Raw genomic sequence first — 14,289 nt, 5'->3', positions numbered from 1 at the left:
TAATCAACTTAAAATATTGGTATACAAATACACAATAATAAAAAAAAAATATTCAATCAACTTAAAGTGTAGTTCCTTGACGTTAATAACATCAATTCTTAGTATTATTAAATTATAAAAATATATATTTTCTCATTTCAGTCAATGTCTAACTTAAAATAAATCAGTTACCAGGGTCGATTCCTCAGTCCAAAACGTAATCCCTGATTCCACGGTCCAAAACGTGGTCCCTGATTCCATAATCCAAAACGTGGTCCCTGGTTCCATGGTCCAAAAAGTGGTCCCTGATTCCATCTGCCAGTAGGTGTAGAATGTGGAATAACATTTCTGGGGCCTCTTGGCCAAACACTAATTCCTCTCTTCCATTTTGGCCTAAAATCTACTTTGGATTGGTTTCTCTGAATATGTTGAGAACCCTGAAGTTGAGGTCGATGAAGAACAAAGTTTGAATCATTTTGCTTTTGTTCCCACTGGTAAGGATGTTTCCATTGATCATATTGTTCTATATCCCACTGGCTATCCTCAAAACTGGGTCTATCATTACCCCATATTTGGGAAGGTTGTTCCCACTGATTTGTAACATCTGGTACACATTGTTGGTCATAGACAAAAGGCATTGGTGGTAGATGATACTGATTTGATTTAGGTATCTCGTCATTTTCACTCAAATTCATATCAACACTTTCTACATTATTTTTTGGTGGTTTACTGACTGCTTCCATAGGAAAATCTAGTGATGGTGGTGGTATAGAAATATCAGGAAATGTTCGGTAATCAACATTAACAGAAACCCCTGATGAATTCATATCAGGACCATGTGTCAAATCAATTAAGTTTCTGTAGTCAATATTAGAAGTTTTAGTTATCATTCCTCGAGAAACTCGTTCATCTCTTTCTATTATTTTTGATGGTAAAATACAGTGATCGATTCCTAGCTTCCCATCAGTTTTACTGATAATGGATGTGTTTTGATAGGAGATTTTCTTATGAAAAGGCAGTGATGATGGTCTTTCATTTGTCAACCTATCACTATGTACATTTATGTCCCAAACTGAAAATGTTGGTCATAATTAATAATCTCATCATGATTTGAAGCTAAAATGTTTGCTAAATATCTTATATAAACCCTTAAAATTAAGAAACTTTTTTTCTTACAAACATATTTAAAAATTGAACAAAATGAAACAAAAAAAATAATAAAAGAACAAATATTATAATGAATTAAAATTACCTCTTTGTGGAACATGAAATACTGGTTTGGTTTTTTCATTTATAAGTGATGTCGTATTTGTAGGAGGTACCATGTTATTTGAGAATTCAGAAATTATTAATTGCTGACTAGATGACATTGGAGTAGGTACAGACACTTCATAACTACTTGTAGAATATACAGAACTTTTATTATAATTATTCATCTGAAAAATAAAAATAATTATACATGTTACAGTAGAATAAATTAAAGATATACGTACATTAGTATTTGATACATTTGTTTGATTAGTAAATGCATAAGTCTCATCTGGAGGCTGTGATGGAGCATCATATGGAAACTGGCTGGTTAATGATTGTTGATCATGATTTTTTATTGCTGGAAAACACACAGAAGCTGGATCACACAACTCTAAATAATAAAGAAATGAGACTATAAAATTAAATTTGATATACCTTGAGTAGTAGTATGCATGTCAGGAGTAATATATGATTTCATACTATCAATAACTGTAATGGGCACATTAACATTATTTTCCATTAGAGTTTTCGTCATATATTTACCGGAGTTAATTAATACAGTGTTGATGTTTAAGTCTTCAATAGACACAGAAGATGTCGAAAGCAATGGCGCTTTAATATCGGGAGAAAGTGTTGGAGTATCTGTTGGTGTAGAACCAATCAAATATTGCAATTTATACTTATGAAGTATTAATCTTTTAGTGTATTCCAAATATGCCTGAAATTATATCTTAAATTAGTTTTATGTTATAATACATAAACAAATATATTGTTTTTACTTGAGCAACAATCTTAACTTCTTCATTTTGTGCTGCATAATAGGATGTAGCAACTTCTAAAGCATTTATTAGTTGAGCACGATTAATAGTTTCTTGTTGGATGCATTTAATGGAACTTTGAATTTTCGACACATCATCATTTAATTCATTCAAAAACTCGTGACTAGGTGTTCGAACTAAAAAAAACACTTGATTGTAAATTTTTTTATAATATATATTTTTATACATTTTACATATTTTATAAAATATAGGACAAGACTAAAAAAAAAAAGTGGGTAAGGTGATGTCGCTCTGCTGTACAGTAAGGTTACAAGTGGGTTACTGTATAATGGATTGTATTAAATTTGAATTCAATGATATCATATCAGTGTATACATAAAACAATTCTTGGCGGAGATGGTTTGTCAGTCTAGATATTTTATATTGTTATTATATTTTATAATAGACTGTAAGTTGAATTAATATTATAAATTACTACAAAATTACTAAAATCGTTATTTTTATTTTTATTTTTATTTGTTTCTGTGGTGATAAACAAAAAATTAAAATCCCATTTTTAGTGGTTTTTTGTAATTTGTCCGTGTAATTTTCCCATGGCATTAAATAACTATTGAGAAAATCGAAAAAATTATCTCTCTAAAGTACGATAAGATAAGATACGATATGTTGAAATTGAAGCTCTCCTTCTAATAAAAATTATGTATATTGGAAAAAAAAAATTAAAAATTAGAATATAAACAACATTGTAAAACCACTAGATCCCTTACTCCGCTCAGAATCTAAAATAGTAGTATGATTCTTATATTATAAACTTTGTAATAACCCAATATCACCATTATAATTTTAAACATTACTAGATAATATAAATCTGTGGCTAGTCTCAAAACAAATAAGTATAATATACATTTTTTTTTTGGAAAATTATATAAATAATAAATCTCCGTAGACAAAAAAAAAAAACATTAAATGTCTCAAAGCCAAGCCACTACTATTGTCATAGTACAACAATATTACCTTTTTTTAACATGTTCTGTAAAGCCTCATTATTAGTGAGAGGCAAGTTAGCTTCTCTTAAATTTTTTATCTGCAAGTCTGTAATCTGTTCCAGTTTAACACAAGAGCGTATTTTAACTGCTAATGCTTGTACCTAAGAACCATAATATATTTACCACAATTATTTACTAGTAACACATTTAGATAACTTTAAAATTCTTAATTCATATTTTTCAAATGTATGTAAAAATTATCTTAGAATCAGTAATAAGTAATAAATAGTAATATAATAATGAGTATATAATGTTCTGTAAGAAGTTTATATCAGTTGTATACCAAAAATGTAACAGTATAACCGAGTAATTTAAAGAACAGAACAGCCATTCAGATAGGTACATCATACTTAAAATGAAATAGGAATCTATTCCAACACAAAATTATATAATAAACATTAAGAGTGATACATTTTCAGTTATCTAATACGGGATGACACATTTTTTTTAGTAGTCGAATGTACACCACGGCTATAGATAATATGGTTGCCCATGGACGCACAATTCCCATACTTGAAAAGTGCCTACCGAAATGAATCTCTATAATCAGTATTAAAGTTAAATTAAACAGCTGGAGACTTAAGCACTAGCGCTTATATGTCATAGTGGCTATCACGGAACTACAATTTACATTTGAAAGGTAATTGCATTTAGAGTAGGGTGACCAGTTTTACAAAAAAAAAAATGGGACAAGCAAAAAATTAAATACTCTAAAAAACATACAAATTTTTTTTAATTATTTTTTATATTTTATAGTTACAATTAAAATATTTTTTAATTACCTTGTTTAATATTTTTATAAAAAAACACTTGTTTTTAAAAAACTAAATACTTTAAAAAAACATACACATTTTTTAAAATTATTTTTTATATTTTATTGTTACAATTAAAATATTTTTTAATTAACTTGTTTAATATTTGAATAAAAAAACATTTGTTTACTTTTATTGGGTTGATGTCGATTGCTCATCATGTCCTTTATTATCTATTGCAGTGCTGTTACTGTACTTTTGCGATGAAGTTGTTAACAAAACATCATAAAAATCATTATACAAATATTTTTTAAAATGATTTTTCAGAATTATAATTGATTTGATAGTAGGAACGAGAAAGTTATTTTTTTCGTCCGTCCGTAACACATTAGTGATAGAAAATACTCTTTCAATTGCAGCATTTGTTCCAGGCATTGCTAGAGAATATTCTATAATCTTCCAAAAATTATTTATCGATATACTTTTACTATTTAAAATTTTATAGATAGCACACCATCTTTCTTCCACACGAACATAATTATTCTGTCATTCTTTTAAATTTTCATTTATAACATTAACTACATGATTATATTCATCAAAAAGAATATCTTCATCCACATTCCAACCGGTTTGTTGTTTATTATTTTGCAAAATAAATGTTAAACTTTTTTGAATTCACTTCGATGACGGAAATGTTAGTCTGTTATTTATAACTTTGGTTTCAAGTTTTAAATATGTTTTATTTTATTCTTTTACAAAAATTCATAAATTATAATTTAATTACCTATATGGAAATAACGGGATTAAAACGGGACAATCTTCTGAAAACGGGATAAAAAGCGTCCCGTTCAAAGTTTCTCGGGACAACGGGACATAATGATAAAAAAAAGGGACAATCCCATTTAAAGCGGGACTTATGGTCACCCTAATTTAGAGTCACTACAACAAATAAGCGCTAGAGCGTAAGTATCTAGCTGTTTAATACTGATAATGGAGATTCATTTCGGTAGACACTTTTCTAGATTCGTTGGGCAACCATACTATCTTTAATCGAGATGTACACAAAACTAATGATGAATCAAAAGTAGAATACCTAAATCTCATGGCGCAATTAGGATTTATTATTTGTTTAAATGATTATACTAGAATTATTAATAACATTCGTACAACAATTGTTCATATTTTTGTAAAAACTAGTGGTGCTGACAACATCAAGCCTTTTATATTAGAATCTTGTATCACGGATCATTATAGTACTTTATTAATAGACAAGAAAAATATAAAAAATAATGAAGACATAACTAAAATAAAACCAATTATAAATATCAAACTATTAAAATCATTTTTTAATGAACGAGACGTGGGAGGGTATATACAATAAAAAAGAGGTTGATATCTGTGCAAATATGTTCCATATTATATTAAATAATCATATAACCAAAGCAACGGGTCAAAAAAACAATAATATGGTATCGAGTAAAAGTAAAATTAAACCATGGATAACAGACGGATTAATTACATCAATTGGAAAAAAGGACAAATTAAGTAAAATAACAACAAAAAGATCTAATGATGTGCATTTTTTAAACTATTACAAAAAATACAAAAATAAACTGTGTACTTTAATAAGATATGCAAAAAATGATAACTATAGAAAAAAAATTAGAGATAATAACAGTACTAAACATTTACGGAAAGTAATTGACGAGATAATTAATAGAAATGTTAAAATAAAAAAACCAATTACACAAATAATTCATGAAAATAATTTGTTCGATATAAACACAGATACATGCAAATGTGCCCATATATTTAATAATTATTTTGTAACTGTAGGAGAAAAAATAGCAAATCAAACTCAGAATAATAGATAAAGGATTGGAAGACGAAAATTCGAAAAATCATAAAAATAATAGTGAAAATACAACTCGAAATAGTTTAAAATATACCTAATTTATACATAAAGAGATATCGCTAATAATGAATACACTAGAGCAAGGTGCATCACCAGGATTTGATTCCATCTCTTCAAATCTACTATTACTAATCTCAGGCTATATTGTAAAACCACTTACACACTTAATCAATTTAAGTTTTGAAAAAGGTATTTTCCCACACATATATAAAAAAAGCTATTATATGTTCAATATATAAAGCAGGTGATACAAGAGAATTACATAATTATAGACCAATCTCTTTAATTTCTGCCATAGCTAAAGTTATTGAAAAATGTGCTAAGATGCAATTAAACCGGTTCACTTTTGATAACAAAACTATAAGTGATAAACAATTTGGATTTTGAGACAATATGGATTACCAAGAAGCGATTTCTTATTTTTCGAATTTAATCTATGAATCTTTAGACAAAGGCAAAATATGCTTAGGCATATTCTTAGATATAGCTAAAGCTTTTGGTTCAATAGAACACAATTTATTACTAAAAAAGTTGAAAATTGTATTAGGTAATAACACTCTATGGTTGTGGTTTAAATCATATCTCTCAAATAGATCTCAAACAACAAAAATGAATGATGAAATAAGTGATTCGTGTATAGTAAAATATGGTATTCCACAAGGGATAGTATTAGGTCCTATATTATTTACCATTTACATAAATGGTTTATTAAATTTAGATATAAATGGCAATATACTAGCTTTTGCGGATGATACGGTTTTATTTTTTGAGAGAGAAACTTGGACGGAAGTGGAAAACAAAGCAAACACAGGAATAGTATTGGTTGATAACTGGAATGCCAAAAATAGCTTAATGTTAAATAAAGATAAATCAGTATTTATACCCTTTGCCTTATCCAGTTCTAATAAGCCAGAACAAATTATAATTAAATTACATAGCAATAACTGTAAAATAAGTAATACAACTGACAGATGTAACTCAAATTGTAGATATTTATCCAGAGTTTTTTCAGCCAAATATTTAGCTGTAATATTTGGTGAGCACCTAAAATAGAAACCACACGTTGAAATGGTAATAAATCGAACAAGAAAATGTTTTTTTTTATTTTTATGAAACGTCCTAGATACTCCTAGTCTGAAAATGATATACTTTGCGTCAGTCCAATCCATATTAATGTATGGTCTGATTGTATGGGAATCAGCTTATAATAATGTATTAGAACCGTTAATGATAACTCAAAGAATACTAATAATAGTCCTAATGAAAAATTATTATAGTACCCAAAACTGCATTAAACTGAAAATATTAACATTAGAACAATTAATTACAATTACATTACATTGCATTACATTACAATTAATTGTATGAAAAATTATCAGTCATTAAAGTGTTCACAAATAAAAGTGATTATGAATACCATAATATATATATAAAACTAGAGAAGAGAACAATGGCAATTTAAGACTAATTAAATTAAATACCACATTAATGTCAAACTACTATACAGTGTGCTCACAAAAACAGGGAACACTTTATCACTCATTACCCTGTTAATATTTTTTAATTCTGTTTGTGGAACATTCAACTAAAATAATGGATCATAAATTTCTATAGGTTAAATTTTTTTTTAACTCATATTCTTTGCGCATGCGCAATACAACTTCATTATTTTTTAATGGTAACCCCTGTTTTTGTACTACCTATCTATTTGTTCTACTTCCTTTTTACTACCATGATAAAAAGTATTATAAAAACATGAACTTTTGGAAAAGACCTATCAGTAATCATTTTTTATTAAACTAATAATTGTATGAGGGAGCAAGGACTTGCAACAGGGTGCATTCTGTACTTGCCACAGGGAGTAAAGGCATTTGACCTGGTGCAAGAACTTACAATGGCGAATTAGGACATGAAACAACGAGCAAGTGCTTCCAATGAAGATTAATGACTTCGAATAGGGAGTCAATACTTGCAGCAGTGTGCAAGAACTTTCGACAGCTAGCAAGTACTTAATTGCTAGTTGTTGCAAGTTCTTGCTCGCTGTTGCAAATTCTTGCTCATCGTTACAAGTTCTTGAACCCTGTGCAAGTCATTGACCGTCATTGCGAGCACTGCCTCTTTGTTTCCAGTACTGGCTCGTCATTGCAAGTACTTGCACCTAGTTGAATTTCCTTGCTCCCTTTTGCAAGTACATAACGCATCCTGTTGCAAGTCATTGCTTGACGTTGCAAGTACTTGTTCGTCATTACAGGTACTTGCTGGCTGTTGTAAGTTCTTGCATTATGTTGCAAGTCCTTGCAGATCGTCATTGCAAGCACTTTCTCTTTGTTGTCAGTCCTTGCTCATTATTGCAATCATTATTACTCACCCATGCAATGATAAGTTTAATAACGAATGATTAATGATAGGTATTTTCCAAAAGTTCATGTTTTTATAATAATTTTGGATCAGTCGTAAAAAAGAAACAATAAGTACGTACAATTAAAAAAATAAAATTTAATTTAATAATATTTTTAAAAATTATACCTAGCTTTAATTCCGTCAATTTTGAGTTTAGAATACAAGTTCATGGACCAAAATTACTTGAAAAAAAATCGATCAACCCAAAAATAATAATCAAAATAGGGGTTACCATTAAAAAAAAAATGAAATTTTATTGCGCATGCGCAAAATACACGTTTTAAAAAATTTTAAGTTATAGGAATTTATGATCCATTAGTCTTGTTGAATGTCCCACAAACAGAATTGAAAAATGTTTACATGGTAATGTGTAACAAAGTGTTCCCTGTTTCCGTGAACAAACTGTATAAATAAATTTATTGAATTGTTTAACCAACTACCTACGGAAATTAAGCAGATATATAATGTAAATAAATTTAAATTAGCAATTAAAAATATGTGCATGCGATCGTTTGACTAGTGTCTCATTATCATTATAATTGTATATTTATTTTGATTTATTTTGTTATATATTATATTATCAATAAGTTATTATTTTATATTAAGTTTAAAAATTAAATTAAAGCTATACTTATTAACTGTATAATAATATTAATAAGTATGTAAAAGACTCCCTACATCCACCACAAGCTTTGCTAACAGGGAGTAAGTATCAACTTGATATAGAAATATGTAAATATTATTATTATTATTATTATATTATGATATGTATGTAGTATATTGTAAGTTAAAATAAATAAAAATTAAATTATTTTACATAGTTATAAAACGTTTTAAAATTAATTCAGATTGAATGAAAAATCTGCTATGTTGTATGTTTTTATAAGGCAGAGAGAACACACACTAGTTTGACATCCTCTTAAGACTAAAATTGGAGCAGAAGACATTGGATGAAATTGTGGTACACTACGATAGTGTATAGACTGATTGTTGAACTCATAATTTAAAATCCCTATAAATGCAAAAAATATTAATTCAAGATTTTTCTTAAGATAAATTATGTAAATTATACTATATTATAATAGAACATATTTAATACTTTTTGAATTGTCAATAAAACTATTTTATTTAATAACTTCAAAATTATTTACTTAACTACCTTACAAAATAAAAGGTTATTAAGCATTCCTATTAAGTATTAGAATATATAACATACATTTTAAGTACATTTTACTAAAAGTTTATGTAAAACAAAAATATACTATTAGAATATTATTATAAATTATTTTAAGCACGTGTGTAGTGTTATATTACAATACATGGTAATATTGAAAATTTGTTATATTATCATTGTAAAATATTACAAATAGGACTTACTTGAAACTCTTGTACAGGATCAGCTAATTTTAATTTCGGATTTTGTGTAGTTAACATATTAGTTAAATCAGCTAAATAACTATTATCATATATACCATATTTCTCCCAAATCTTAATAATTTTTGCAATTTGAAATCGTATTTTTCCATGACTAAAAAAATAGTTAAATTAAAACATTAAATATAGGAACATTTGTTAACTATAAATCAACGCTAAAAATAAAATCATCTATCTTACTGTAGGTAGGTTATATTATTATAAGCACAAAAACAACAAATTATCGTTTAAAACCGCGATTATCACAAAACCTTCTCTTATCAGAACGTAAGAGAAAACGAAGAATAAAATATATATAACAAAAACCACGAATAGAAATTTAAAATAACTATTAGGTTATTTATGTTGTCAGATATTTTTTTTAAATTTATATAACTAAATCTTATAAGAGCATGCGATAAATAGGTATACTGACACATTTCTAATATGTTAATCAGAAAAAGTGCAAAATACTTCATTATTGTTACTTGTTATTAATTGTAATAAAATGTAGTAACTATTATAACTTACCTGACATAGGGGATAGATTTTTTAATAGTAGTTGCCCATCCATCGATAAACTTGTAATTTGTTATCTTACTGTTACGTAAAATATCGTTAGCTAAATAAAACAAAGTCAAACGTTTCTCGATCCTCGCCTTCTTAACAGCATTGTACCAGACACTGATTATGCTTTTGTAACGTTTGTGTCGTTCAAGGCACCATTTAGACAATGATTTAATTAAGCCATGAGTGTTTTTTAAGAGCATTAGCTTCTTTTCAAATTCTGAATCCGAATATTCTCTCATATCTACGTCTGCTACACAAAATATAATAGGTATAACATTATTAATGACTTGTTTAGCCAATGAAAGTCAACCATTCGCAATAGGTTGGCCTATTTCAGCGAATGGTTTGAAAGTAAAGAATAAAAACTCACCTTCGGTAGGTAGGTAGCTATTTAGTTGTACAAGAAACTGACATTGATAAAACTGACAACTGTTGAACCAACCTCGAGGCCGCGATAATACAATAATGACTATTAATTATTAAGCAATGAATATCATTAATCCATATCGATTAAGCGATTATACGTGACAGCGAAATGGACACCTAGTTGAACGACTGGCTCAATAGAAATATTTTGAATAACACGATAGGTATAGTACCTGTTCAGTCCTCCGTCCTCGTAATGTGATAAGGATATGTGATAAGGACACCAAACTCCGCTTCTGATAACGTCCTGAAATGAGCTGCACGATTAAACGGTGACAGGATGCGCCGCGTAGGTACCTGCTTTAAACCGCGCAGTATGGGGGTTGTATTTATTTTATTTGCGTTTTTTGGAAAATATATGTATTATGCATTATTTTGAACCATGACCCATCATGTACCTACGCATTTACGTGTTTATACGTTGAGCATATTATTATTTTTTATTTCTTATACTACCTAATATTATGCTCGTAGGTAACGAGTAATATATTAAAATTGGTGATTAAAGTGATACGATGTTACGGGGACGCCGTGTATCATTCATATTGTGGAGGTTAACGAGTGTGCCTCCAACTCATCGTCTTTATTGAGAAGATTGAAGAGAGATGAATTTTTTTATTGCAGAAATCGATGTTTATCATTTATTGAACCGAATAAGGTATAGATTTGAGTGAGAAGAAGGGTCGGCCGTACTGCGTTGGAAGACGACGGTATTGTCCGGCAATCGAACAATGTCGGCGAGCAATCCCTAAAATATCCAATTTTTCGTACTGCACAAATAGTCTTAAATCGGTCAAATCTAAATAAAAATCAATGCTCTAAATACTAGCACCAACCATACTTCTTCAACCAATAACATTTAATATAAACTAAATAACAATATGTACCCATAAATACCTATAATATTACCTATTTCATTACTGTTAACAAAATTGAATTATTATTAATTTATTTATATACCTATTAATTTACTCAAATTTACTCAACATAAATAGCTACATTTTCAGCAACATTTTTACTAGAATTAATTGGAGTTACCAAAAAAAAAAAAAAATATAGTATCAATTGATAATATAATTGTACAATCAATTACTTTAATGTTGTTAATATATATTAGCGATATTTTTTTGTTCATTTATGAAATTTAGTTTAGTCTACAAAATTGATATAAATAATAATATATAATACGAATAAATAAATAAAAATAATACATTTAAATGATCCTAAGTTTGTAAATTTCGTTGTTATATTAAGTTTCGTCAAGTAGAAGTTTGTTAAAGAGAAGTAGGTAGGTGCCAGTATATTTGAGCCCACGATAAGTCATAATAGTAGTACTTACAACTTACCATTTATTTTTATTAAACATATATTAAGTATCAAGTTTGTGATCTAAAACGTAGAAATAAAAAAAACTATTTCTAAAAACTAAACTAGATAACCATAAGGAAATACTTAGGTACCTACAATCAGTGATGGGAAAGAACGAGTTCATAAGAACGCGTTCAAATTGTGTGAACTTGATATGAACGAGTTCAATTTTCAAGAAATAAACTTGAACGTGAACTAAGTTCTTATTAATTATGATTTTGAACGTTTTGGTTTCGTTCATTGACAATTTAATTTTAATAGAACAGGCGATAGGATAACATTTTGAAATGTCTTGTAGCCGATCAGATTCCTTCTCAAGAATCAAAAGATATAATTTGTTCTTAATTTTGTTTATTTTTAGTTTGGATATTTATTTTTGCCCTGAAATCACAACATAGTATGACGTATTAAGAATAAGTAATAACAATATAAATCGATTTATCGAGTTTTTCGAAATATCGAGGTTTGAATTATCGAATGACTAGGCACCGTATAATATAAAATCCACTATTTGATCCCTATAATTATTACTATAGGAAAATGTAATTATCATAACATTAAGTAGACAGTCGGCAGGTTTATCATTGAAAGTCAGCAATATTCACTCCAAACCCCCCTAAAAAAAACTCTAGAAGCGCCTTTAGATTCGTATACGCACTTTTCAGCTTGTATACTTCTACGTACGAAAGGATGACTAAAATACCATGAATCAACCGGTTTCAGTTTAGTCTTTCACGGTAAATAGAAAGACGAAAAGTAATGTTTTTGTCCTCAAAGTCCATGAATTAACCGGTTTCAGATCGGACTCAAACTTACAGGGTGGCGCAAAAAGCAAACAATAATATCACGAGTTAAAAACCCATTTATTAAAATATATAAACACGCACACAAAATTAACAATCAAACGTATTTCGCTGTATTAACATACCGCGACTGCCCTCACTTACTATTATTTTCGCCTTATATCTAGTTTAAAATTTAGCTGCCTCAGCAAATTTGTTCACTGGCCCATATTACAAATATGATTGTATTATATTGTTTATATACCTATATATAGTCATATTACTACAAGATAGTTGAAAAGCTTTCAATCGCTATATTATCAAGTGGCCGAAACTGATTAAAATTACCATGGACAGCCATAGACTAGAATATTCTAGGCATCATGCATAGATCATAATTGTAGATATACAACCACGAATTAAGATAGATGTATATCATGATTCGAGTGTACAACCACATGATCATAATCATGAAGCCTAAAATGAGGAGACCAAACATCCAACTCTGCTTATGATAACGTATCGAAATGAGTCGCACGATTAAACGGCCACAGTTTACCCGCTGCGTACGCTAGGGTTGCTACTTTAAACCGCATAGTATAGGGATTAATACACATTCTAACACATGTAGGGGAACATGGGGAAAAGTGATGACGCTAATGTCTAAAGACATGTGATTCACTTAAAAAATAATTTTTTCCTTTCAAATTTTGTTCACACAATTTATAATTGATAATACATTTTTTATGAAGATTTGATTTTTTTTTTATGTAAGTTTAAAAGGATGTAAAAAAGTACAGTTTTACCCACTTCGCACCATAGGACCGTGGACGTGGACATACGAAAAAGTTCCATATATTTTAATTAATTTTTTAACAAAATAAATTATTTATAAAAAAACGTTAAGACTCTTAATTGTATAGCTTAACTTAATAGAAATAAAATTATAAATTGTAACTTTTTAAAAATTATAAAAAATAAAAATAATTTTAGGAACAAAATTTACATATAAACATCGTTTCTAATCTTTTTTTTCAAGCTCATCACAAAGGCACTGAAACTATTTTTTACATAATCTACCCCTCAACTGAAGTTATTCCTTTATTTTAAGAATATTTGGGTTGTTCCCACTTTGCCCCAAATAATTAAATTACTTAGAGCCATTGATTTTATTTTATTTAAATACCTAAACATAAATAAAGAACTTTGATCATAGAACAAACAACGTAGTTTTTCAAATAAATAAAAAAATATGTTAATAACCAAATGCAAAATATTTGAATATATAAATAACAAATTATGAAATTCTATTATCAAGTAAATTATAATAGGTATATGTCAAGTTTTTATTGATTAATTGCAAAATAATCGATAGTTTGATTAAAAACTTCTACAACACAATCTCAGACTTTCAAGGAAGCCATAAATTTAATTATATTATCAACTTTTTACATTAAATAAATAAATAATACAATGTCCCACTTTGCTCCGGTACCCCTATTTTATTACCTTTGCAGTTTACATTAGCTAATTAAAAGTTTAAAGATGTAATTTCAAATTTGTTAGATCACGTTTAACAGAAACCGATATTATGTTTACTAGTTACTA

The 14,289-nt window shown here is 28.2% G+C and overlaps 1 protein-coding gene across 2 annotated transcripts; it reads right to left on the bottom strand.

Annotated features, from left to right (window-relative positions):
• Positions 1-10,712, bottom strand: LOC100167027 (regulation of nuclear pre-mRNA domain-containing protein 2-like). 2 transcript variants are annotated; one of them, XM_016802082.2, is made up of 9 exons: positions 10,476-10,712; positions 10,067-10,355; positions 9,500-9,650; positions 3,024-3,156; positions 2,010-2,185; positions 1,666-1,948; positions 1,473-1,588; positions 1,232-1,415; positions 1-1,051 (listed from the first exon to the last, which is right to left on the bottom strand). In XM_016802082.2, exons 2-9 carry the CDS (start codon positions 10,342-10,344, stop codon positions 168-170), a joined length of 2,205 nt encoding a protein of 734 aa, XP_016657571.1. In that variant the 5' UTR covers positions 10,345-10,355; positions 10,476-10,712; the 3' UTR covers positions 1-167. The 2 variants fall into 2 exon arrangements, with proteins under 2 accessions (XP_016657571.1, XP_029348655.1); XM_029492795.1 differs by having other exon boundaries at positions 1,473-1,621; positions 1,774-1,948.
• Positions 10,713-14,289: the final 3,577 nt, after the last annotated feature.

Source organism: Acyrthosiphon pisum, chromosome X, assembly GCF_005508785.2.
Source record: "Acyrthosiphon pisum isolate AL4f chromosome X, pea_aphid_22Mar2018_4r6ur, whole genome shotgun sequence".
NCBI lineage: Eukaryota > Metazoa > Arthropoda > Insecta > Hemiptera > Aphididae > Acyrthosiphon > Acyrthosiphon pisum.
This window is presented reverse-complemented; position numbering and strand designations above follow the sequence as displayed.